Source organism: Trichechus manatus, unplaced genomic scaffold (genome assembly GCF_000243295.1).
Source record: "Trichechus manatus latirostris isolate Lorelei unplaced genomic scaffold, TriManLat1.0 scaffold00071, whole genome shotgun sequence".
NCBI classification, from domain to species: Eukaryota; Metazoa; Chordata; class Mammalia; order Sirenia; family Trichechidae; genus Trichechus; species Trichechus manatus.
The window spans coordinates 4,733,764-4,760,533 of record NW_004444007.1 but is presented as its reverse complement, the minus strand read 5'-3'; the positions used below and the strand labels follow the sequence as shown (position 1 = coordinate 4,760,533).

General features: G+C 37.5%; 1 protein-coding gene across 1 annotated transcript in view; it reads left to right on the top strand.

Annotated features, from left to right (window-relative positions):
- Window positions 1–23,322, top strand: part of LOC101353664 (sodium/hydrogen exchanger 9B2) — a 29,972-nt gene extending 6,650 nt beyond the window's left edge. Inside the window, exons 4-11 of the mRNA XM_012556625.2 lie at window positions 2,225–2,367; window positions 3,283–3,410; window positions 5,209–5,381; window positions 8,503–8,609; window positions 11,009–11,158; window positions 17,071–17,179; window positions 19,614–19,750; window positions 22,911–23,322. Coding sequence (XP_012412079.1) covers window positions 2,225–2,367; window positions 3,283–3,410; window positions 5,209–5,381; window positions 8,503–8,609; window positions 11,009–11,158; window positions 17,071–17,179; window positions 19,614–19,750; window positions 22,911–23,132 — 1,169 coding nt within the window. The 3' untranslated portion in view covers window positions 23,133–23,322. The remainder of the gene's footprint in view (window positions 1–2,224; window positions 2,368–3,282; window positions 3,411–5,208; window positions 5,382–8,502; window positions 8,610–11,008; window positions 11,159–17,070; window positions 17,180–19,613; window positions 19,751–22,910) is intronic.
- The last annotated feature ends 3,448 nt before the right edge of the window (window positions 23,323–26,770 follow it).

Sequence of the window (26,770 nt, the reverse complement as noted above, 5' to 3'; positions counted from 1 at the left end):
CTGCACATGGAAATCATCTGGGGAATTTTTTAAAATGCTAATGCCTGGGTCCCACCCCCAGAGATTCTGAATTAATTAGTATGGAGTACAGCCCAGGCATTAGAATTTTTAAAAGCCCCCCAGATGATTCTAATAATATGTAGCTGAAGCTGAAAACCAGTGTTCTAGACTCTATGAAAATGTTCTTTACTCCTCAGCTTCTTTTTACCCATCCAAGTCTATTATTGCACAACAAAATGTACCACATTGCAAAGAGAGAAAGCTTTGCAGTGATCACATGAAGTCTCCCAAGATAACTGGAAATATTCTGAAAAGTATGTACGTGATATATCTTATATCTCTTTTTATAGTATTCTACCTGTGATAGAGAAAGTTTACCTTTTTTTATGATATTAGGACCAGTGTCCAAAGCCAAAGCATTATCTGAATCCATAAAGAAGATGTATTAAAATACAGAATACATGTGATGATTACCTGTTCTGTATTTTTAAGAGTTTATTGAAATAATTACCAGGGACAAGTGATGACAAAGCATTTTTGTTTGCTTGTTTCTGAAAAGAATGTGAAAACAATTTCCCTGAGACACTTTTCCCTTGCCAGTGGCCTGGTTTTGATTTGGCAGATGTCGCTTTCTTGCCTCTCAGCCCATGGGGACCTTGCCCTTCGTTGAACACCTTCCCTGATACAAGAGTATTCTTTTCTCTAAAAATTTGTGTTCTGGAAATTTTTTTAAGTAGGCAAAAATTATCAATATATGGGCATCCCTATTTCATCTACTCCCAAATTATTTTAAAGCAAATCATTACTGAAAAAAAATGGTCTTGTACTGTAATGTTTCACAGAGTCTAAATTTTGCTGATTATATCCCAGCGGTGGTATTTAGCATGCTCCTCTGTCCCTTTTATATAAATTCATTGTTAGATGTAGGGGCTTGATCCGAAGGTTTGTTTCCGTATGGTCCACAAAGCCTAAGATAGATAGATACATAGATATAGATATAGATATATTGCTTTTGTTTTTTGCAAGACTACTTCGTAGGTGATTCATGGGTATGTAATATCTGGTCATCTCTTTTTCTCTCATATTATTAGCCATTGATGATTAACATCTTCATTCACTACTTCCTTAGGCATTGCAACTGTAGTGCAGTGGGTTTCTTTTATGTGGCCTTTCTGGCCCTGAGTTTACAATTCTTCCAAAATGATTGGTCGGGCCCCAGCCTGCCAAGTGATTGATCTGTTTGCTCTCCATCTAACAGCTTGCAAAGACTGGTCGGTTTGCTATCTGCCTAAGTGACTTCCAGGGATTGGTTGGTTTCTATCCACCTAAGTGGCTTGCAATCCACCCAATAGAATTGGTCAGTTTACCATCCTGCTGGGAAAATCACGCCTTGAAATTGACTAAGAGTTTTCCTAGGTACGCGGTCGATCTCACAGATCTACAAGAGCCTGGTGAGGAGCGTGTCCTTTGGACCCAGGGTCCCTGCACTGAGGACCTCCTAGACTGAAATGAAAGAGCTGTAACAATGGTCAAGGGCTGTAATACTGAGCTACTGACACTGAAGACCAAGAGAAATGGCGACAAGGACAGCAGAGCCGGGAAGCAGAGAAATGGCGACACGGGTGTGATCAGCAGGAACCGCGCGACCAGCAGACACAGTGTCTAAAATACTGAGAGCGTTTGGTAAATGTTGAACGGATGAACGAAAGGGCAGGGTTGTCCATCCTATCATAACTCACCAAAGCCTTTGCTTAGAAGCAAAGTAGGTTAGGCATTTTTAAATTATCTGATGTGAAGGTAAAATGGACCCATGTAAGTATTTGTTGGTGTTTCAGGTAACCTGACATAGCACATAATTTCAGGAACTGTTTGCTGTTTGTACCCAAAGGGATGACTGAATTCGACGTTGCGATAAAACTTTTTGTATTTAGAATTTGATCACAGTCTTTCCAAATGCTGCATCCTGTTTTTCACTTCAGGTATTTTGAGGGATATTAACTATCATAATCTGTCTTTTTAATCTGCATATTAAAATCTTTTCTTTGCAGCTCTAATTTATTGTACTACTTTAATTTCTTAAATTAAAAACTTAATTTTATCCAAGGACTAAGCCTAAAGGAAGTGGTTCCTAGGATTATATAGTTGTCTCCTTCACATCTGATGTGCTGACAGATGTTTTCTGTATTTGGAAACTAACAAAAGAGTTGTTTGACTTCCATTCAAGGTGGGACGCTTGCTGGGTTTCTCATCAGAAACATCCCAGTCATCAGTGATAATGTGCAGATCGAGCACGAGTGGTCTTCCTCTGTGAGAAGTATATACCTATCTATCATTTTGGTTTATGCCGGCCTTCAGCTGGATTCAGAGGTATGAAGTGGGGATTTCTAACTACAGAGTAGGAATTTTGCTCCTCCAGTGCTGCAATATTTAGAATCACTGAGCTTTACAAAGAGGATGTGGACACTTTGCGTGACAGTCTTAAGGAGGGAACAGCATTTATTTCATACAGGACTATTGTGCGGGTAGTACCTTATGCTTCACAAGACCTCAGAAACTGTTCCTATGCTTTCTTGGAGAAAGGTGAAGTGGGGACAGCACCAAGAATAAAGGTTCCCCTTTTCTCTGACAGAGATGTAGGCCATAGTTATAAACTACCATCAGTGAGGGAGAAGACTTGTTATTTTTGGTGTGCAAAGCCCTGTATACATGCTTAGGGCTAACCGTACTGGCTCAGGAAACCTTCTAGTGTATAAAATGAGGCTCGTGTTTTTGTTTTGTCTTGTTTTCCATGTATGTTTTTGAATGCAGGAGTAAATGTTCCTGGGGGACGTCATGAACCAAGTGAGGCTTTTTGTCCAGTCTCACCCTGGGGCCACAGATGATAAATAAAGCTAGTACTGAGAGGGTTAAGTCGGCTAGTGTGGGGATTTTGAGCACAGACGCTGTTAGCTGCTTGCCTGAGTTCAAAACCTGGCTCCACCACTCACCAGTTTCACGATCTTGAGCAAATCGTGCCTCTTTACAAGAGGACACGTGAAAAATGGGGATAATAGTACTACCTACCTATCTCATAGTGTGGCTATGAGGTCTAAATAAATTAACTCTAAAACACTTAGAACACTGAAGTGTTTGCTAAGTAAAGCCCATTACCTAGAAGGTTTGTGTTGACCCATACGTGGTCTGAATGCTGAAGGAAAAGTTTAAGGTCATCTCATACCTCAAGTCCATCTTCTCTGCATGCCTTTAGAGAATTATCTTAGTGTGTCTATTTTTATATTTCAGGCCCTGAAGAAGTTGAAGGGTGTTTGCGGGAGACTATCCATGGGTCCTTGTCTTGTGGAGGCATGCGCATCTGCTCTTCTTGCCCACTTCCTAATGGGTTTACCATGGCAATGGGGATTTATACTGGGGTAACGGTTTTTCTCTGTCCATATGAAAACATGTACAGATTTTAGGCATTTCTATGATTCTGTACCAGATAATGCGTATTAGCATTTACTTAAGGACGTCAGAAAATGTGACATAGACATTCCGGCATAATCTAAATACCCTAACTTTAAAATATAGTATATGTTTCTGTAGGTGCTAACTTTTACAGTGATTATAATAATTTAAATTAATTGAAGAAGTAATGGTCTTTTAACTACCCCTGGTTCCATTCTGGTGACAGAGATGCAGGATCCCACCTTAAGTCTGTACAAAGGAAAATAAACACATTAACAGTCATTAACCCCCAGGACTGTTTTCCTCCTTCTTGTCACCAGACTGTTGTGATTTGTGGTTCTGCTGTCTCTTCCTCCTGTTGTCAGTCCTTGCTTCTCATGATGAAGAACCATGAGAAGTAAATAAATAACAAAGCACTTAGTGTTTGGTTCTAAAAAGTAGGTAAGAAGAGTCCCTCGGTGGTGCAGGTGGTTAAGCTTAGCTGGTAAGTGAAAGGTTCGAGGTTCCAGTCCACCCAGAAGTACCTCAAAAGAAAGGCTGGCACTCTATTTCCAAAAAATCAGGCATTGAAAACCCTATTACGCACAGTTCTACTCTGGCAAGGATGAGGTTGCCATGAGGTGGAGTCGACTCTATGGCAACTGGTTTGGGTTAAGTAGGTTAAAAGTAAGAAATTCTTACTTGTTATGGTTTAGATTCTAGAGCTGTACTGCCTGGGTTCAGATCCCAGCTCTGCAGCTTTCTAGCATGTGACTTTTGGTAAATTCCTTAATCTCTCTGGATCTCTGTCCTTATCTGTAAAATGATGATTATGATTGAATCTACCTTATAGTGTTGTTACAAGAATTAAAACAGTGTTTGGCACGTAAGGTGCTCCTTGCTGTTCCTGCTGCTCTGTTGTTATTATCACCACGGTCTCTGTCATCGTGACCTTCTCCTCCTGATCTGTCGTCTTACTTTACATACCGAGTCCTGATAGTGTCACTGGCTTCCAGTCTAAAATACACGTGGCAGTGGTTTTCAAACCTCATAACATGAATGTTTCGTTTCAGAAAAAGGCAGATTTCTGGGGCTTAACCCCATTAGGTCTTCTATTTACCGGTTGCTGTGGAATCATTTCCGACTCATGGTGACCCCATGTGTGTCACAGTAGAACTGTGCTCCATAGGGTTTTCAGTGGCTGATTTTTCAGAAGTAGATCACCAGGCCTTTCTTTTGAGGTGCCTCTGGGTGGACTTGAACCTTCAGCTTTCAGTTGGCTGCTAAGCACATTGACCATTTGCACCACTCAGGGGCAGATCTTCTATAGCACTCACAAAATAAATAAATAATATACATAGCCCCGGTGGCACAGTGGTTAAGAGCTGTTAACCCAAATGTCGGCTGTTGGAATCTACCAGCTGCTCCTTGGAAACCCTATGGGGCGGTTCTTTTCTGTCCTGTAAGGTCACTATGAGTCAGAATCAACTCGACAGCAACAAGTTTGGTTTGATTTGCTACATATCTATCTATATATCTATAAATTTTTTTTAAGGCAACCTAAGCATTTCCATTGCAGGTTGTCTGTGGCCACACTCTGAAAAACAGTGTTCTGTGGACTTTATGTGTGTGTGTTTCTGGTTTGGCACTTCTATGCCGTTTGAAAGACTGTAGGTAAAAGTCTACAAAGTGTAGACTCCAAAAGGAGTAGAGGTTATTGTAATTTTTTTAAAAAAGAAAGATATTAAGATACTATCATAAATCTTTTAAGTGCTGCCTGCTCAGTTTTGTTTTAGGTGCTGCATCTCTAAGCGTTTTGGCGCCTTCAGTGCTCCTTTTGGAGAAAGAAGGCTATGATGTTAAAGATGTCCCGACCTTCCTCCTGGATGCTTACAGCTTCAATGCCATTCTAGCCATCACTGGCTTTAACACGTGCTTGGGCATAGCATTTTCCACAGGTAAACGAGTCAGTTCACAACATACTGTTCTCTTGCACTCTAGTGACATAGATTAAAATGTTATGTTAAGCGTGGCGTATTTGCTTGGTAATTGATTAAGGCAAAATACAAGTAGAGAAAACAACTCCAGGAGTTCTTTACGGGGACGGGGGGGCGAGGGCGGGGACCAGTACATAGGTTTACTCCCTTCCTGTGTCTAGATATAGGCTGTTCAAGAGTCTGCAGTAAGCACAGTAAAAGGGATACAAAGTTGTAAAGTTTAAAGAAGGATGAGAACAGCTTCTGCTTGGAGTGATCTGGCAAAATTTAATCTTGGAGACTCACACGAAGGATGAGTAGATTTTTTTCAATGAGCACAAGTGACAGAGCTGTCCAAGCAGAAGGAACAGAACGCTTCTAAAAGAGGAACAGTTACTGTCCCCTCATCTTTAGCATTTTGTGGGTAGCGACAGCAATGGTTTGAATGGGTTGCGTTGATCCTTGTAAATAAGAAATCATTTGTGTCTGATACAGACGTATCTTGTTTTATGTAATAATAAAAGAGGAATTTAAGACATTTTTTCACACACTATCATTTGACACCTTTTTACGTTTAAAGGTGTCCTGGTGGCTCAGTGGTTAAGCACTCAGCTGCTAACCTAAAGGTCAGCAGTTCGAACCCACCAGCTGCTCTGTGGGAGAAAGATGTGACATCTGCTTCCATAAAGATTACAGTCTTGGAAACCCTATGGGGCAGTTCTACTCTGTCCTGTAGGATCCCGATGAGTTGGAATCGACTCAGTGGCGGTGGGTTTGGTTTTTGGGTTTTTATTATCCTTTGGCATTTCTTAATCTTATCTTCTAAGATTGAGAGAGAAGATTTTCAACCTTGTATTATTGACAAAATGTAATCGTAGCCTCAATTTCGCTTCAGATTATCATGTGGGAAACATACCTTCTTGGAAAGTCATGCATTTTCAGTTTCTCCAAGCCCTGTAGTTATCTTCCCATTTTATGATTTATGCCAGTTAGCAGAGCATCACCTCTTCACGTTGCCCCAGAGTCTGCCTTCCAGCCAAGTCCTGCCTTACAGTGTCTGCTGTGTATTACTGGCAAATTAGTCTTCTCAAAACATTGTTTAATAATTTTACCTCCTGTTATCTCCTGAAGAACCAATGAGAATTCCCTTTTACCTATTAGGTCAATTCTACACTCTTATCCTTATTTTAATTCTACTGTACTTTTCCAAGCTTATTTTCTCGCTGTTTTCCTGGTACACACCTTTAATACAGTCGTTCTCAACCTTGGCTGCACATTAGAATTACTTGGGGAGTTTTAAAAAATACCCATATATGGGCCGTAAATTAACCAACCAACCAGTTACTGTCGAGTTGATTCCAACTCTTGGCACCCCTTGCAGAGTACAATACATGGTGCTCCATAGGGTGTTCAATGGCTGATTTTTTGGAAGTAGATCACCACGTCTTTCTTCTGAGGCACCTCTGGGTGTACTTGACCCTCCAGCTTTTTTTGTTCACAGCTGAGTGTGTTAACATTTGTACCACGCAGGGAATTCCGTAGACCAATTCAATCAGAAACTTTGAGAATGGAAACCAGTGCAGTCAGGATCAAGAACTATTGCTTTAGAGCAATAGTGTTTGTATTAGAATCACAGGCGGGGGGGAGGGGAGAGGAGGGAGTGGGAAGGGTCAGGGCTGGGGTTTTTATAATCCAGAGTTGTGGGGGGTGTAGGGGTGGAGGTGGGAAGAGAAAGTGTGGATAGTTCGAAGAACCTTCATAACTGACTCTGATAAGATCCCTTTCTTCCCCCTCCCATTCTTCCCCCTCCCACTCCCTTCCAGTGTGGTCCATAGACCTTCTGGATCAAGATGACCTAGATGCCTCTTTAAAATGTGGCTCCCAGGCCCTGCCAGACTTATTGAATTGGAATTTCCAGGGATGAGACCCAAGTCTTTTTTTCCCCCCGAATAACTTTAATATACCAGAGATTGAAACGAATTATCTACTTTCTACACACTCACAGTAAATTATTTACTGTAATACCTTCAGTGTTGTGCTAATATCACAGAGTGACGCGTTTGACAGTTACACCGTTACCGGGCAGACAATTGTCCTAGCTAGATAAAAATACTGCAGAGGTCGTTTTAAAATAAATAAATAAATACATAAATGAGACAATTGCTGCAAGAAATAACTAGTTACTGAGTACATTTTTCCTTAGAACAGTGTGTGAAGAAGGGCTTTATGTGTTGAATAATTTTAATGTAATTTTCTGCATAATGTTCTAGCAAAGATTTTTCTATTACTTACCTCTTTCAAAGAAGTTAATCAAAAAATAAAAACTTTTCTAAAAGCAATCTGGTGGCGCAGTGGTTAAGAACTCGGCTGCTAACCAAAAGGTTGGCAGTTCAAATCCACCAGCTGCTCCTTGGAAACTCTATGGGGCAGTTCTGCTCTGTGCTATCGGGTCTCTCTGAGTTGGAATCGACTCAGCGGCAGTGGGTTTGGTTTTTAAGAGCAATCTCAAAAACCATTTGTTTTCAGATTTACTTTTAGAGTAAACGTTTGAGAAGGAATAAGTCCCTTGTACTCTTTATAGTAAGAAAAGTTTTTTAATTTTTATGTCCAAATTCTTAGGTTACTGCATTCTTATACATCTCAGAGATACTAAAATCAACGCACATCTACTATTAAAAATCATACTCTTAAATGATAACTTGAAGGCTTACCTATATCTGTGTAAGTCACTCAGCCTATGCCTATAATGCTGTAGAACAAATTAGCTCTGAATTATGAATTTTATCTTTCACATTTTCTTAGGCCCTTTAAAATTTATTGACATAAACGCATGTAAAACTGCACAAATCATATCTTAGCCTGTTTCATAATTTGTCTCCAATTACATGCATACCTTTCTTATACCATTAAAAAAAAAAACCCCAATCTTATAAGATAAGCTCTTTTTAGTAAACACTTTAAGTCACAATATTTAAGAATGCAGAGGGTCTGTAAACTTCCTCGTATGTAATTATATGCTTTATTCCAATGATTGTAGAGGTGAAGTTTGTGTATTTAAGGATTAAGCATTCTGTCTGAGCATTTCTCTTTGTGTCTTCTTCAGGCTCCACAATTTTTAACGTCCTTAAGGGAATTTGGGAGGTCGTAACCGGTGTGGCAACTGGATCTCTTCTTGGAGCTTTTATTCATTACTTTCCAAGCAGTGACCAGGTGAGAGAAATAACCTGTGGGAAAGTCATGCTCTAAAATGCCATTAAAAACACTCTGAAACACTTCCATCAAAGCTAAGTGTGAAGGACGTGGTTTACAAAATAGCCCACCAGTTGAAAGTTGCTTACTGCTGTATCAGTGCCATCCATGAGCTTTATGAAGGGGACTAAATGTGTAAGATATTTAATGCAGTCCAAACATTTTTTTCTCTAATTTATGTTCTATACACTTTAAATTTCACAATAAAACAAATATCATCAATTAAAAAAATAAGATATGCAAGATTTTTTATTATATTTAACTAAATCATGATGTATAATGGCTTTTTTTTTTTTTTTGGTCCTTTTTGTTAGTATCAGAATACTTTAGCTTCTAATACTATCAAATAGTATTAGCACATTGAACATTTAACATCTCTGTGTAATGCAGTCCAATATTTCCTGCAAAGAAGATCAAAGTTCTTGACTGCACACAATGCTTTCTCAGTGAGACAGAAGGTTTTGATTGTTTCCTTTTCTCCTCTTAATTCTCTTAGGATAGATAAACATATAGAAATTTTTAAGAATTCGTATTTTCAGATTTCAGTGCACTTTGAATGGAGTTCATCAAAATTAAAGTAGAATTTTAATTAAGAAAATTAATATTTCTATTATCAGAACGCATGTTGATTTGAATTTTTCTTGTACTGTTACTCCAAAAAACTCTGAAATTGTCTACAGAAGATGCTATAAATGCACAAAAGAAACATATGAGATTGTTCTAATTATGCAACAAAATAAAGAGAATACATTTGTTTAATATTTTTTTATTTATAAAAAATAATAGCTTACTTTTTTGCCTACTGTGTATAAAATGCTGTGGTGAGTACTTACAGTCATCATCTACTGCTACACTGTCCAACATTGTAGCCACTAGCCACAGGTAGCCATTTAAATTAGTAAAATTAAAAATTCAGTTCCTCCTCATAAGTTCTAACCAGTCTCTGTAATAATTACCACACAATTTAAATTAATTGTTCAAGGTTTGCTAATTGGTCTACCGTCAAGACTTATTCTTGTTGAAAACAAAGAAACTAAGGTAACCTCAGAAGTATTCAGTCCTGAAAGTCATGTTCACACTAGCTGATCAGCTAATTGCTCACCATTAAGGAGACTAAAATATGTGTGAGGCGAATATTTTCTTATCTAAACTCTAAATTATTCTAATTTGTTCCTTAATATTAAGTGTACATACAATTGTAAAAATACTTGTAGACCTTTTTCTAATACATTTTTAAAAATCAAAAAAGAAAGCAGAATCAGTTCCTCAGTTGCACATTCAGTGGCCACAGTGACTAGCGGCTCTTGGACTGGGAAGTGCAAATAGAGAATATTTCTGTCATCACTGAAAGTTATCTGGGCAGCGCTGACCTAGTGCAATCCGGATCACCCATGAGGAGGGTACTGTGAATATGACCATTTTACTGATGAAGAAATTGAGAAGATAAATGACTTGAACAAGATCACATAGCTAGAAAGCAGTGGAGCTGGGACTGAACTCAGGTCATCCAGCTCCAGAGCCTGCATTTCTCCAAATCAGATCAAGCACTTTTAAAAATCTGCATCTTAAAGTGATCAAGATGTTTAAAAGGCTGAACAGAGGAAAGTAAAAAGAGAAAGGTACACAGTTGTCAGACTTAAAAAAAAGCTACTCTCAATCTACAGCCTCCTGAAACTTCTTGCTAGTCAAGGATTTAGAAAGAAAAACCAAGGGAGCACCAAATTAAAGAGGAAACAGAGAACCTGAAGATAGTAGAGAGACGATATCTTCAACCTCCATAGAACCTCTAAAATGTAAATGTTTTTATACCAGTTTCACGGATGAGGAAACAAAGCTTGGAGAGGTGAAGTAACGCAGCCACTACATACACGCCAATGATGTAAAAAGCTAGGATTTAACCCAGGTCTGTCTGCGTACAAAGCCTGTGTACTTTTTTCTATTACTCTATTCAGCCCTGTGAAATTATGCATTGATAACTGTTGTTCTTGTTAGCTGATGTCAAGTCTGTCCCCAATTCATGGCGACCCCATGCACAACAGGACAAATCACTGCCCGTGTTTTCATAGCCTGATTTTTGGAAGTAGATCACCAGGCCTTTCTTCCTAGTCCATCTTGATCTGGAAGAAGTGCTGAAATCTTTTCGGCATCATAGCAATAACGAGAAAGATAATTGGTGTTCCGACATTTGAGTATACACTCACTCTGCCTTTGTTAAAGAAAAGAAGGTAAATGTTAGGTCACGCATTATGTGAGCAGAGGCAGGCATTTTTATTTTCCTATAAATTCGTATTGTAGAAAAATCAATAATTAAAAATCAGTTATTAGAAATAGTTTTGCTAATTAACTTTTTTCTCCTAAAGCGCGTTCTTGACTGCAAGAGAATAGTCCTTGTTCTGGGGTTCTCTGTGCTCACTGTTTTCAGCAGTGTATATTTTGATTTCCCGGGATCAAGAGGACTGTGCACGTTCGTCATGGCCTCCCTTGCAGGCATAGGAAGGACAAGGAACAAGGTGAATTTCATTTTAAGTTCTGTTCACAGCTACTTTCTGATCAGATTACTTTTTCTTTCCAAATGCTTTTTTAACATCAAATAACACTTTTATCATAAAAGCTATTTATATGCATATACAGATGTACAGTGCCACACACACATGAATATCTTTTTTTTCCTTACGTATCAATTTATAATTTGATTTCTTTACTTAATATATATCATGGTTATATTTTCATGATGCTTTCCTTTTTTTTTTGGCATGGCTGCAGAGTATTGCATTTTATAGCTATGTCGTTGTATGATGTTCCATCGATTCTGACTCATAAATAGTCTATAGGACCCTATAGGACAGAGTAGAACTGCCCCATAGGGTTTCCAAGGCTGTAATCTTTACGGGGAAGGAGCCCTGGTGGCTCTAGGCTGCTAACTGAAATGTTGATTGTTCGAACCCACAAGCCGCTGTGCAGGAGAAAGACCTGGCAATCTGCTTCCGTAAAGATTACAGCCTGGAAACCCTATGGGGCAGTTCTGTTCTGTCCTATAGACTAGCCGTGAGTGGGAGTGGACTCTGCGGCAACAGCTCTGGTTTTTGGTTTGAATCTTTAAGTGACCAGATTGCTAGGACTTTTCTCCTGAGGAGCAGGGAGTGGCTGGTGGCCACTGACCTTTTGGTTAACAGCCAAGCGCTTAATCATTGCACCACCTGTGCTCGTTACTTAACCAGTCTCCTACTAACAGATAGTTAGGTTGTTTCTAGTTTTCTGCTAAGACAAACTACCTCAGTAAAATATCCCTACATATACCATATTTCATAAACTGTAGGACACTATCATTTCTAAGAAGCACCATTACTTTATGTGCCACCAAGAAGGAAAAAAAATATGCTGCCAGTTAAACTACAACACGCCATCCTAATTTCAGGAATGTTACAAGATTTGTATCTTAGAATTCACAAACTGTAGCTTATCTTTCAGTTTATCTGTAGGATAAATTTCTGGAAGTAGAATTACTCTGTCAAAGAGTATGCACATTTAAATTTTTGATGGTGTCAATTTGCCCTTTCAAAAGGCTGCGCTATTTTGCATTCCCACCAACAGTGTGGGAGAGGATCTCCTGACTATTTTCAGTCTTCAAATCTTTGTTAATCTGATAGGTTAAAAGTGTGTATTTTCATTAATCTGATTTGCATTTCTTTATGAGTGAAGCTAATCATCTTCTCAGATTTAACAACCCGTTTGTTCAAAAGCTTTGCCCGTTTTCAAGAATTATTTGAGTTTTCCTTATTGATTTTTAAGATAACTAAGATTATTAGTTTTCTTAATCTCTATTATGGAAATTAGCTGGTTGTCATTTATTTATTTTAATTTCCAGATATGTTTTCATAGAATTGACCTTGGCAGGATCATGTTATTTTGCTTAATGAAGAGATTACAGATGTAGGTGACTTAAATTAAGGGCAGATAATATGATTTTGGAATAATCTTATAAAACTTGAAGACAACTGTTCAAAATAATTCAACTTAAGATAATGCCTTATGGAAGAATATGTGAAGGTCATAAATCTTGAGATCAGGTATAAAATCATGTTCAGTTAAATGAATGTCTGCGAGGGTCTACTGGAGACAAAATTTCATTGTGGGTAAATAGCATTCAGGTAGAAGGCTTTCACTGTATAAGGATGTTGATTACAAAATTACAACAAGTATGATGTTGAATTATCTCATTTTAGAGGGAGGGATTAGTAGAGGCTGCCTGAAGCATTGTGTTGAGAGGGTACTGAGGCCACAGGAAAGTGGGCTTAGATGGAGTGGGCTTCAGGAGAGAGGGGAGAGCCCCTTTTAGCCCTGCCCCTGGCATTATGAGCACCTAAGCATCCTGCCTTGCCAGGAAGCTAAACTATAAGGCTTATATCATGTGTGTCTCTCTCTCCTCCCTTTTTTTTAAACAGCACCTGTATTAATAAATTCTACTGATTTCACTGGTGGCATAGTAGTTAAGAGCTATGGCTGCTAACCAAAAGGTTGGCAGTTCGAATCCACCAGGCGCTTCTTGGAAATTCTGTGGGGCAGTTCTACTCTGTCCTATAGGGCTGCTATCAGTCAGAATTGACTCGACAGCAGTGGGTTTTGTTTTTTGGGTTTAACATCCAACAAATTGAATGGAAAAAGTAAACAAACTTCCCAGTATAGATTGGGTACTCATCCCTCATCACATTTGTATTATCAAAACATTTGTCTTTACATGGATTCACTTTCTCTGTGGGCTGAGGCAAGGTTAATAGCCTACCTCTGCTAGTCTCAGCTCAAGACCAAGGGGTACGCTGCCTCCTTGGTGCTGTTCTTGGCTTCTCTCTGAGGATTCATTGTCTGTCTTCCATCTCAGCCTTGGCTGCTGACTAAGAGACCCTGCTCTTAGAAGCATCCTGACCTACTCCTTTGCCCCAAGACAAAGATTATAGTTCCCACTTAGCAAAGGGATGCTACTGCGTTTGCATTGTGACCCCATGGCAACTGGTTTTTTTTTTTTTTTTTAATAAATCAGAAAGTCTTCAGTAACATGTCCAGGGTCACAAAATTAGAAAGTGGCAGCATTGGGATTTAAACTCAGGTTTATCTGACCCCAAAACAACTTGTACTAGCCTGTAATACAACTGTAGCATTGTTGTACAGGGCACATTTTTATATTTTGACATCTATTTGAGTAACAAATACTAAGTGTATTGAAAAGTATTATTATCCTAAACTTTGCAATTTAAAACCAAAGCTCTAGCACAGCACGACTAATGTAACCAATTTTAATTAAAAAAATATGAAATAAAAAAATGTATCTCTAAATTCATAAATGATAGGATAAAAAAATATAAACAATGAGAAAGAGCCATAACATTTGGAATAGACCATAAAAGAGTAGTTTCAGCAACAGTGAAATCAAAGGGGAGACTCATGCCTCCTGCAAGTGGCCATGGACTATGGCAAAGAAAGAAAAAGAGGAAAAGGGAATCTTTAGTCAGTTTCAATTACATTTTTCTTCAAAAAACTATAATGTGGGTTGTATAGAAAATATAACCCAGAACATAGGGTCATTTATCTACATTTATCATAACTTTATCTAAATTGCCTGCAGTCCAGCTGATTACCTGGAAGGAATTAATGTAATCCTTCAAACCAGAGAGAAAATCACTATTAAAATATGTTTCATATATACCTCTGGTGATAAAATATATGTATACACACACACATATATATATAGATAGGTAGATATACATACACACGTACAAATGTACTATAATTTTTTTTAACCATTCCTATGTACCTATATATTTAGGTTATTTCCAGTCTTTTCTATTTTAAACTATGCTGAAATCCAATATCTGATTATTTCCTGTTAGGGAACATTCCTAACGGTGTAATTTTGGTGCCAAATAATATGAACATTCTGAGGTTTTCTGACACATATTACCAAACTACTTTCTAGAGTTGTATCAATTTACTTTTCCTCCAGCAATATATGAAGTAAGTATCTCATCACAAACTCATCAGCTTAGAAGAATGCTTATCAAACTTTGACATGCATCAGAATCACCTGGAAGGCTTGTTAAACTAGATTTCTGGGCCCCATCCCCAATTATCTGATTTGGTAGGTCTAAGGTGGGGCCTGAGAATCTGCACTTCTAACACGTTTCAGGTGATGCTGATGCTACTCGTCTGGGGACCACACTTTGTGAGCCACTGGTTTAAAATATTATTGCTTTTAATCTTCAGCCGTCTTGATAGGTGAGAAATGGTATCTTTAAAAGTGAGATTGAATACTTGTTCATATTTTTCACCATTTGAATTTTTCTTTGATAGGTTTTTTTGTCCATTATCTTTTGATTTAACATATTGACTACTTATTTGTGAGAAATACACACACAATATTAGCCCTTGGGCCTGTTTATTTTGTTCATTATTGATAGATGAAGACCTTATATTTTCATGTGGTCAGCTCTGTCAGTCTCTTACTGTAAGTGTTCCTCTATTTTCTTTGATAAAGACCTCTTTCCCAGTGAAAGTGATCCCTTCCCCAGCAAAATCTGACATATGTTATCTCACTTATTCTTCACAGTGACCTTGAAAGGTAGACATTGTCCCATTTTACAAACAAAGACATCAAGACTTAGAGATAGTAAACAGTTTGCCTAAAATCACAAAGCTAGCAAGTGGAGAGTCAGAATGAGAACCCACCATTTGAGTGCATCAGATTGGTTCCCTAAAGAAAGAAAACTAATCTTTATTAAATCAGTTATGTAGCAGGTACTCTCAATATCTTTTAAATTGATCAAGAAACCAAAGTGTTTGGTAAGTACCGATGCTAGATTATTTTATTATATGGAATGAGATTTGAGTTGTTCATAGAATTATGGAATTTTAAAGCAGTAAAGAATTTAGCAATCAGTCTAATCCCTAAAAGTTTTAGATGACACAACTAAGGGCTAGAGGAATTAAACTTGACAGGTACTTTTAAAAAGAGATACTTTGACCTATCAAAATGTGATAGTATACTATGTTGGTAGGGTGTAGAAAAATAAGCACACTTGTACGCAGCTGATAAAAGGCAATTTGGCTGTGCCTATCAGAATGGCACATGCATATATGCTCTTTGACTCAGCGATTCTAAAGGATTTATGCTATACATATATTTGTACACATATGAAATACAAAGTCATCTATTTGTTGCAATATTTTTTGTACCAACAAAAGTTGAAAACTTTAACTCTCATGACAGAGTTTCTAATAAATAATTTATGTGGGATCTCTAATTGGAATGTGACAGAACTGTAAAAATGAATGAGGAAACCCTTTAAGTAACCGGAGAGAACGAATGTGGAGATTTTTTAAAAACTAAACTCAATGAATACTGTACATAGTATGCTACTATTTCGCAGACAAGTGAGCAAACAGATGTAGTTTATGCTCTAATAACCAGAGTTGCCTATGGGGTGGGGGCATCTCATTGCCTGTGGGGACACAGAGGGACTTCCCACTGGCTATTCTTTTAAACTTCATTATGATGACTGTATTACCTATATAGCTAGATAGATAGGAAGTCAGATGGGTAGTTAGATACACTGACAAACTGAAACTTATTCAAAGGATGGTAGAAGATCTCCTAAGTTAGTAAATTAAAAGTAATAAAACTTTTTAAATGTTTAGTCAAGGAAACAGGAGTCTTAGGGTAAATATGATAGCGGCATTCACAAACTGATGGACTGTCAGGTGGAAATCGATGGTCCTGTGTTTTTTTCTGTGTGCAAGATCTAGTGCCTCAGTCTAGGTAATGGCTTCCCAACAGCTGGAGCCCTTCAGTAGTGGAGGAGCTGTCTCAGGACATAATGTGTGCACAGTGTGGTCCCATGGTGAGCACATGCGAGTCTAGGGTTCTCGACTCTATTAGTGATGACCCGGAACTAGAACCTGGTCTTCTGAGCCCCATACCTGGGCTCTTCCTGCTTCATTATGTGATCTCAGAATAATAGCTGGCATCTTACTTGTACTAATTCAGAGCATTCGTACAAAATAAAAACTTTGAATACAATAAAAATAAACACATGGTCTGTTTGATCAGTATTTAAATTCACATGGTAAATTATCTGACAATAATCTATTCAGAAGTATTCACCCTAATATTATAAGAATCTTCAGAATTAACGTCCATTTGCAAACTCACACTTAGTATGCAAAAGCACATCATATAACATCTTAACTGTGTAAGAAGTGTCCCAGGTGATTTGTTTGTTCTATTGTAGATAACCTATTTATAGATAACATAAAAATAAAAATAAAGCCTACCATAGATCAAATTGACTCAAATTTCAAATTAGTAAAATTTTGTTACTTATAACTTCACAGAGTAAAAATTGTGTGTGTGTGTTATTTGTTTTTCTTTTAGGCAGAGGTTGAAAAAATAATTGGATTTGCCTGGTTCGTGTTTAAGCCCCTTGTTTTTGTACTGTTCGGAGCAGAGGTATCTGTTGCATCTCTCAGACCAGAAACTGTTGGTAAGAATTTCAAAGTACACTTTTGAACTAAAATCTTCTCTTTCTATATTCAGTTAAAATCTCTTTAGCAGGCATGTGTCCAGTGGTTTCCATTATCACAGTTATATAAAAAGTTAATTACCTGTGTAGTCATGGTCTAAGTCCATTAGACTGGTTGGTTAGAAGAGAAAGCTGGTAAATCCAAGGCAGTGAATTCCACACCTTTAATATTGTTGTTCCTCGTAAAGATGACACTACTGACCGCTATCAAGAGATTACAGGCTTTAAACTTTTTCTTACAATGATAACAATGTTAGTGTTCATTTAAACTGTTCTAAGGACCAGAAGTTTAAAACAGCTAGTCACTTCTATACTATGTGCCCATGGAATAGAAATGTCTGTCGATTCATCCATTCTTTTATTCATCCATACATTCGAGTCATCATATTAATGCTCTCTTGATTCATAGCATGACACTTAAATATTAATTTGAACAAATACTTATGATTTCATCCTTTACTCCCACCACAATATTCTTCCATCCATACTAGGGACCCCATCCTCTGCCACCTCCTTCTGAATCTCAGAGAACAATCCTTCCCTTTTGCTCATACATCTTCAAACACCCTTATTTCAGTTTCTTCCTCTTCAGAATTTAAACAGACTCTAATCATTTCTGTCTTAACAAATATATATCCTTTCTCCATTTGCCTTCCCCCAATTTATCCTTCTTCCGTTTCACCCCCCCCCCACGCCACCTACCACACTACTTTTCTCTTCTTCTCTCAGACTTTTTAAAAGAGGTAACTACATTTCCCTTTTCCACTTCAGCTCCCATTCACTTTCTCAATACACTTCAGTGCAGCTTCTGCCCCATCACACGGCAGACCTTGCTCACCAAGATTATATTGCTAAATCCAATGAACACTTTCCAGTCTTTATTTTAGTTGACCTCTCAGCAGCATTTCATGCTATTGACCTCTTTAAAACTCTTTTAGGTTGAATTCTGAAACTTCATATTTTCCAGTGCCCTTCGTATTCTCCTTTACACTATACATGGTTGAAATGTTGCTCTTCATTAAAGATCTTGCCAAAGCACCTACTTTTCTCACTCTATATCACTTCTCAGAACTTCCAATGGCTTAATTTATAAACTATGTAATTCCAAAATATTTATCTCTAAATTAAACTCAAGTATATCTAAAACTCACTCATCATCCTGTCCCCAAACATGCTCCTCCTTCAGCGTCTGGGAATGGTGCCATCTCTTTTGTATCTTGTAATTCAGGCAACTAAATATGCTTCTGAATACCTACCAACCTGAAAGAAATACACTTCAACAAAGAGCCACAAAATCTGCCCATAAAGAAACCCTATTACACATTCACAGCAGATCATCCAGCAATGTCTCTCTGGAGTTTTCCCAGCCCTTTGAACTTGGAAAAGTTATTTATACTCTTTGAACTTCTTTCTTTTTTTACAACTGTAAAATGAGAATAATAGTAGCGCCTAAGCCACAGGTTGTGTGGGTTAAGTAAAACTGTGCGTGTAAAGCTTAGCACAGTAACCGGCACAGAGTAAACTCTCAACAAATGTTACTTTTTTAAAAAATCACCTTATTACTTATTAGTCACCTTAGCTGTACCTTTATCAGGTTCAGTAGCCTGCAGCTGCACTTGTCAAAATCCCTTATTTTACAAATCAGGATGAAATTTTCTTCATCAATAAAGGGTTCTAAACAACTGAATTAAGTAGCTGTATATCATCCAGGGCTAACATGCTGTTACTATACACCAATATGGTGAAACAGTTCTGTACTGCCAGTGCCCATTCTCATTGGTCATTGCACAGCCAGCTCCATTCTGACTGGCTGATAAATATTTGGAATAGCACTTCTGGTCTTTTACTTTATAAAGATTTATAAACCACCTTGATGAAAATGTTAATTTCTCTCTCTTCTATGCTTTCACATGGGTTTGTTTATACTGCACTTACCACATGGTATGTGAATTCATTGTTTATATTTTTGTCTTCCTCTGACTTTGATGCCCCTGAAGGCAGAGTCTGTACATTATACATGTTTGTGTACCCAGTGACCAGTTCAAAGCCTGTCATGCATAATTATCACTTAATAAATTCTTGTTAAATAAACATATGGAAGAAAGTGTGTTTCATGCTATAAAGCATAAGAGATATAACATTCTTACCTCCTTTGTAGAAATTCAAATATGTTTAATTAATTTCTAGTTTTAATCTAGGGAAAACATCTTATTTTAAACAAGTAATCTGATTGGTCCTTAATATTGATTTTTTGATAAATTATGCCTATTTTTGTATTTTTCATTTTGTAATGTTCTTTCATTATTTCTGTTGGTAGTATTTTGAATCAGTAACCATGACATGCAGTTTCTCCCCCAGTGTTCCATTATTTACAAGAATTGAGTTTTTCTTACAGGCCTTTGTGTTGCCACCCTGGGCGTTGCAGTATTGATACGAATTTTGACTGCATTTCTGATGTTGTGTTCTGCTGGTTTTAACATAAAGGAAAAGATATTTATTTCTTCGGCATGGCTTCCTAAGGGCACAGTGCAGGTAATGATAGATAGGATGGATTAGTGTTTTAACTTCTATTTCTATATGATACCTTGCAATATTGAATGAGAGAGCTTATTTAAGTTTGGTGAAAATAATTGATTGAAGTTTGATTTATGAAAATACTTTATATTAATCTACTCTTCAAAAGTTTTATCTTTAGTATATTGATTCCTTACTTATTTTTTTTTTTATATCACTAGGGTACAACTAAAAATGTAATAAATCCTACACTACTAGAAAGCAGTAGTAACAGAAGAGAAGCGTTTGAATTTTTATCAGTCATAGCTCTCTGTATAATCCAGACAGATAGTTCTTACCTCTTTTCAGTTCAGTATCCCAAGAAGAGAGTGAAACAGAAATAGCATGGCCCATTTTAGTGGTTGAAAATATTTCAATGTCAATATAATTAATGTTCAATGATGCTTGGCTAGATTTTATGTATAATGGAGAAAAGAAGATTTATTGAAAACACTCAGAAAATGCTTTATTGATTTTCTAGATTATTAGTTGATTTCAAATTATGTAAACAAGTTTAACCTCCTTCCAAGTGTTGCATCTGCTTGACATTTGTGTACTCTAATGAGCAAGTGATTATGAAAGCACTTAGAGATAGGTGCTTGAAATTGTTGATCATGCATTTGTTAGAATACTTACAATTGCTAACTAAATTAGAACTGTATAGACTATGATTTTCTGCAGTTGTTTAAGTATACAAATTTCTATGTTTATGGAATTAAAAATTAGTTGTTGTTAATTTGCTCAGGGCGGTTAAGAGCTTGGCTGCTAACCAAAAGGTCAGCCGTTCGAATCTACCAGCCACTCCTTGGAAACCCTATGGGGCACTTCTACTCTCTTCTATAGAGTCACTATGAGTTGGAATTGGCTCAACGGCAATGAGATTTTTGTTTTGTTTTGGAGAATGTGTATGCTCTGTAATTATATACTAGATTTTGTGTGGCTGTAGGCGTGGGCATTATTCCAGAGAAGTTTCTCCTTTTTCCATCAGATTTTCAAAGATGTCTGAGACATAATGGTTAAGAGCACTGTGAGATTAATGTAGTACAGTAAAGGGGATAGCTTTTCCCTCAGAGTCTTTCTAGCTCTCACATGACTTCCGGTAACTTTAGCAGGTAAATATCAAAACAACGATTCTAGTAGCTTTGGTATGCACAATTTGTTATAAAATGTTAAAATTTGGAAAATGGCACTTTGCTACCATGAAAGCATATTGTAAAATAAGGAAAAATATCCAGGATATATTGGATAATGTTATGTTTTGTGCTAAAAAAAGTTTTTTTCTTTTTTTGCCACTGCACAAGAAACAAGACTTTCTTATATATATTTTTCTATATCAGTGTTTTTCAAACTTTTTGTCTGTGGCCTACTATAAGAAATATATTTTACATCAGAACCCAGATGTCTTAGTTATCTAGTGCTACTATAACAGAAATACCACAAGTGGGTTGCTTTAATGAACAGAAATTTATTTTCTCACTGTTTATGAAACTAGAAGTCTGTATTCAGGGTGCTGGCTCCGGGGGAAGGCTTTCTCTTTCTATTGGCTCTGAGGGAAGGTCCTTGCGTCTTTTCTACTTCTGTTATTTGGTTCCTTGGAGATCTCGTGTGGCGTGACATCTATCTTCCCCAAACTGCGCTTGCTTTGTCTGCTCTTTTATATCTCAAAAGAGATTGACTTAAGACACATTTTACACTATTACTGTCTCATTAACGTAACAAAGAATATCCATTCGTAAATGGGATTATAACCTCTCTAGGGGTTGGGATTTACAACACATATTTTTGGGTGACAGAATTCAATCCAAAACACGGGCCAATACACAAATCCCAAAACATACAGTTACACATACACGTATACCTACAGAGAGAACTGAAAATATATTTTGCAGTTTTTACAGTTCTTGCCAAGAATCCATGAAATGTTGAATTACTTAGGGTACAGGTAAGCTGCAATAGCAAACAGCCCCAAATACAGGGACTAAATGAGATTTTTATCTCTCTCTCACCAGTAGCTCAGCATAGGCGTTTCAGAGCTGAGAGGGTGAATGCCACCCTCAGCATGTGCCTTCCATCCATGGGTCCAAGGTAACAATTCCGACTCTCACAATTTCCCATCCAGTGGAAAGGGGGAAGAGATAAGGGACATGCTTGTCTATTCCTTTTCAGAGTACAGTCTACATGTTGCACTTAGCATTTCTGCTCACCTCTCAGTGGCCAGAATTTACATACATAGTCACATCTATTTGCAAATGAGACTGGAAAAAAGAGTTACTACTCGGCCAGCTCTATGACCAGCCAAAACTCAGGAGGTCTATTATAGAAAAGGAACATTCAGATATTTGTGAGCAGATGCTAATCTCTGCCATTGTATCTGATGCTCTCGATATTTTCTTACCTGTTTGATTGTCTTAGAGGCTGTGTTGTGCTCCGTGGGATACAGAGATAATCACATCAATTGATAAATTTTTCCCATGTGAATTGATAATACTGCACTTTGCCTCTAAAAGAAAATGAGAATTTTCATAATACGTAGATAAATTCTAAATAAACATTTCACCAACTCCTTAGGCAAAACTTCCTAAATACCTAATAAGATTAACTTCAGGTTCCTGAAGGTACCTACCACTTTCATGTTTCATGATGTTTAACAATTAGTTTAGCCTCTAAAGCAGTACATAACTCTTACATTTTTAGCCCAAATCTAAACCTTTACCATCTTCCAATAAGTATCACTCCATTTTTTCCTCTTATTTTTTCTTAATTCCAAATTTCTAAAGATAAAAGAATGAGGCAACCAGTAACATTCATCTTTACTGAGGAGAAATTTAGTATACAGAACTTCATGTTATGTTGTAATTGATACTGTGAGTCTGTATCTGCCTAGTGTTATGAAATTCTTTTGCCCGATATTTATGTAATCCTGCCTCATGCATATAAGTGTATATGACTCATCAGTCTGTCAAATAATCAAAACCAACTGCAGTACACTTTGAAAGAAGACTAAATAGAACTTTGTTAGTTGAACAAAAGTACTGTTTTTTTTGTTTGTTTGTTTGTTTGTTTTGGCTAATGATTAATTCACCTTTGTTGTATATGCTTGTCTTTCCATATTCCCTACTTTACCCTTAAACTTTTATAGGTTGCGTTAGGATCTGTGGCTTTGGACACAGCAAGATCATATGGAGATACACAGCTGGAAGACTATGGAATGGATGTGTTGACAGTGGCATTTTTGGCCATTCTCATTACAGCCCCGATTGGACACCTGCTTATTAGTTTTCTGGGCCCCAAGCTTCTCCAGAAAGCTAAACATCAAAATAAAGATGAAGAAGTTCAAGGAGAGCCTTCTGAACAAGTTTAGAGGTGAAAAGAGACAATGCTGAATATAATAATTAGAAAACTGCTACCAGAGCCTACTTTATCAAGATGGAAGTTGAAATATGTAATGTTTAAGCTTAAAATGCAATAGAACCATAAGTGTAGCTATTTTTTTACAATGGTGGTAATATTCTATATCTCCAATCCTGATTGCTGTACCATCTTTTTTTTTTTTCCCTCAAACTCTCCTTCATCATGTATCTTTATTTTTGTATGGACAGATCGACTTTAACGGGCTACCATAATTTAAAATTAACGTGAAGAGGAGTGAGTTCAGTTACCAGCCAACAGCTTGCCCTAACTTCCAGTCACTGTCACAGTTTCATGATTCACAGTCATTTAGACTCTTCTGCTTTGAATTGATTTTTATTTTGGCTCCTTTTTTTTTTTTTTTTTTTTAACACCATAATGAAGTCCCTCATCAATTCCTACCCACTTTTTCCTTTCTATTCTGCCTCTTCTCTGTTTCTATTTCACTTACTACTTCTCTGAAAATTATTGTAACTGATTAATCCCTACCAGATTTTTCAAGTACACAAGAATTTACATTGGTTTTTCCTCTTGCCGCCATCTAGATGTCAGAAGACCTTATCCTATTCCCTCACTGGCTAGCCAGAGTCCTCCATTTCAGTGGCCCATCTCTGTCCACCTTCCCCAGAGAGTGCCCTAATCCAGCTCATTTTATTATTTTTCTTATGACCCATGTCTTTAGGGCCTTCCTGTTCCCTAGATGAGAGATAGCTAACTTTCAAATCTATGTCATGCTCATGACTATTATATTAATTAGGGTAAAGGTAATATACTATAATGAAGAGAAAATATCCAGTGGGTAAGAGAAAATAGAAATGTATTTCTTCCTGATGAAACTTGCTGGCTGATTGATGGTAACAGAGTTGTTCTGCTCACGAGTTCATTCAGAGACCCATGACCTTCCATCATGAGACTCTGTCATGCCCTAGGTTAGGACATTGGTTCAAGTTCAGTCTCCACCATGTCTCTTTTCTAGCCCTCAGGAAGAAGGAAAAGAAAGTCAAAGGCAAGCAATTTATTTTTAAGGTAGTCTTAGTTATCTAGTGCTCCTATAACAGAAATACCACAAGTGGATGGCTTTAACAAAGAGAAATTTATTCTATCACAGCCTAGTAACACAGAAGTCTGAATTCAGGGTGCCAGCACAGGGGAAGCTTTCTCACTTCTGTTGGCTCTGGAGGAAGGTTCTTGTCATCAATCTCCCCCTTGTCTGGGAGCTTTTCATCTCCCTCCTGGCTCTTCTTTGTTGGAGGTCCCCATGTCTCTCTGCTCGCTTTTCTTTTATATCTCAAGAGAGATTGATTTAAGACACAAGGTAATCTTTTACACTGAGTCCTGCCTCATTAGAATAACTGCCTCTAATCCCAGCTCATTAACATCATAGAGGTAGGATTTACAACATATAGGAAAATCACATCAGATGACAGAATGGTGGACAATCACACAATACTGGGAATCATGGCCTAGCTAAGGTGACAACATATTTTTTTGGAGGGACACAATTCAATCCATAACAGGAAGTGATATAGAAGTTAGCAAATCTCTCCTCTTACATTGCATTGGTGATGGCCACACCTAGCTGTGAGAAGGCTGAGCAGTATCCTCTCTTGCTGAGCATACTCATTCCTAGGAGGAACAAAAGATTAGATTTGAGAGCCAGAGCTACAGCTGTGTTGCATGTTACCATTGCTTAGTAATACAGTTTTTGCATGTTAACAAGGGCCTTCTGAAGATAGTAGCTTAAACCAAAAGAGTGACTTCTGAGGCAGAAATTTCAGACCTTGTGACATGCCAGCAGAGAAGTATTAGAAGAAAGGCTTACCTGCATAGGTCACATCCTATCCCACTTACACAAAAGGCCCTATCTGGATTTGTGCATCACCCATAGTTTGTCTCCACTCTAGGTCATCCCCTGCCTGGTTGCATTCAAATACAACTTCTATCACGTGCTATGTATATCTGAAGTATTTATTTATATTGTGTCTGAACTCTTTAACATAGAATTCAAAATTCAATCTAATCTTGATGTTAAATGAGTGAGTGATGACTCTTCTAATCCCCCCAAGCTGATTTGCATAAAGCTTGTCTACTCCTGTCATTTCGTTAGACTACTAGGCTGTCATTTCTACCACGGCCTTCACTTCTATTCAAAAGTTTGAATAGCTTAATATTCTCCACTTCTAAGCAGGTTTTCTTTTTATGATGTTAGCCGGACTCTGGGTACTTTGTGGTATTATGTTCCCTTAGTATTTATGTTCTCAGTTGGAACTGGAATCATTTCTACCAAAGGTCAGATGGACATTTGAAACTGAACTTCCTTGGTTAGTTGCACCTTGGTTGGGGCTCCATAAACTTAATGTTGATCTGGCCCTCTATTTTTGTAGGCTCTAAAACTATATTCATTCAACAACTGCTTACTGAAAGCCTTTGGTGATCCAGGCACATCATCAGGACTAATATTTGTTCCTGTCCTTCAGGATCTGACAATCAGCCGGAGGAAACAGACAAACAAAACACTGCAAAACAGTGTGATCAGTGCCGTTCTGTAGGAAGTACAGGGGCCCTAGGGACCTCATAGCAGAAGCGCCCAAGGGAGAAAGTAGGGCCTTGGCCGAGACCTGAGGGGTGATTAGGATTTAGCTAGCAAAAGGAGTGTGCAGTGGAAGAGTACTGCAATTAGTATATTCCCCATGTGACCACTAGATTACATAGAAATACTTTAACATTTGGATCCCTGCAAGTGGGGTGTCCATGTACCCTACAGATACTGTCAGAGCACCAATGACACTTTTGTCAGGTTGTTTACACATTTGTCTCCTATTAAATCAGCTCCTTAGGAGCAGGAGCCTTATCTTGGTCATCTTTGAAAGCTCAGCAGTTAGCAAAGAGCATGAAACACAATAGGTGTTTAATAAACTTTTACTGACTGAATTCATGAGGGGATCCTCTTTCAGTATCAAAAGAAAATTATTTGTCACCCAACGTTTCAGATCTGGAGTGTCACGCTTCCAAGAACGATGCTAAACACTGCAAATTCTTTATCTTCAATGCCCTTTTTTTCCTAAGCGCTGTGACATCCACGTCCCTCTGTGAAGTATTTTTTCAGACACACTGATTAGGTTTGAGGTCTTTAAATTATTTTCACATTCCAGTTTTTTCTCTCTGGTGTTAACCCCAAATAACCTTGATTGAACTTATGTCCTTAACATTTCCTTAGTCATTCATTTACAAATAATTTTATCCATTACATTCTTTAAAAATAGCAGTTATTATTTTTTTCTGATTACAAAGTAATATATTTTCATTGCAGAAAATTCAGAACACAGAAAAGTACAAAGAAGAAAACAGAAAATACTTTTTTTTCAATTTTATTTAGTCTGTTGTTGTTGAGCTTATACACAGCAAAACATACACCAGTTCAGCCACTTCTGTATGTACCATTTAGTGACACTGATCACATTCTTTGAGTTGTGCAGCCGTTCTCACCCTCCTTTTCTGAGTTATTCCTCCCCCATTAACATAAATTCACTGCCTCCTGAAGTTTCTATCTAATTTTTCAAGTTGCTGTTGTCAATTTGATCCCATATAGAT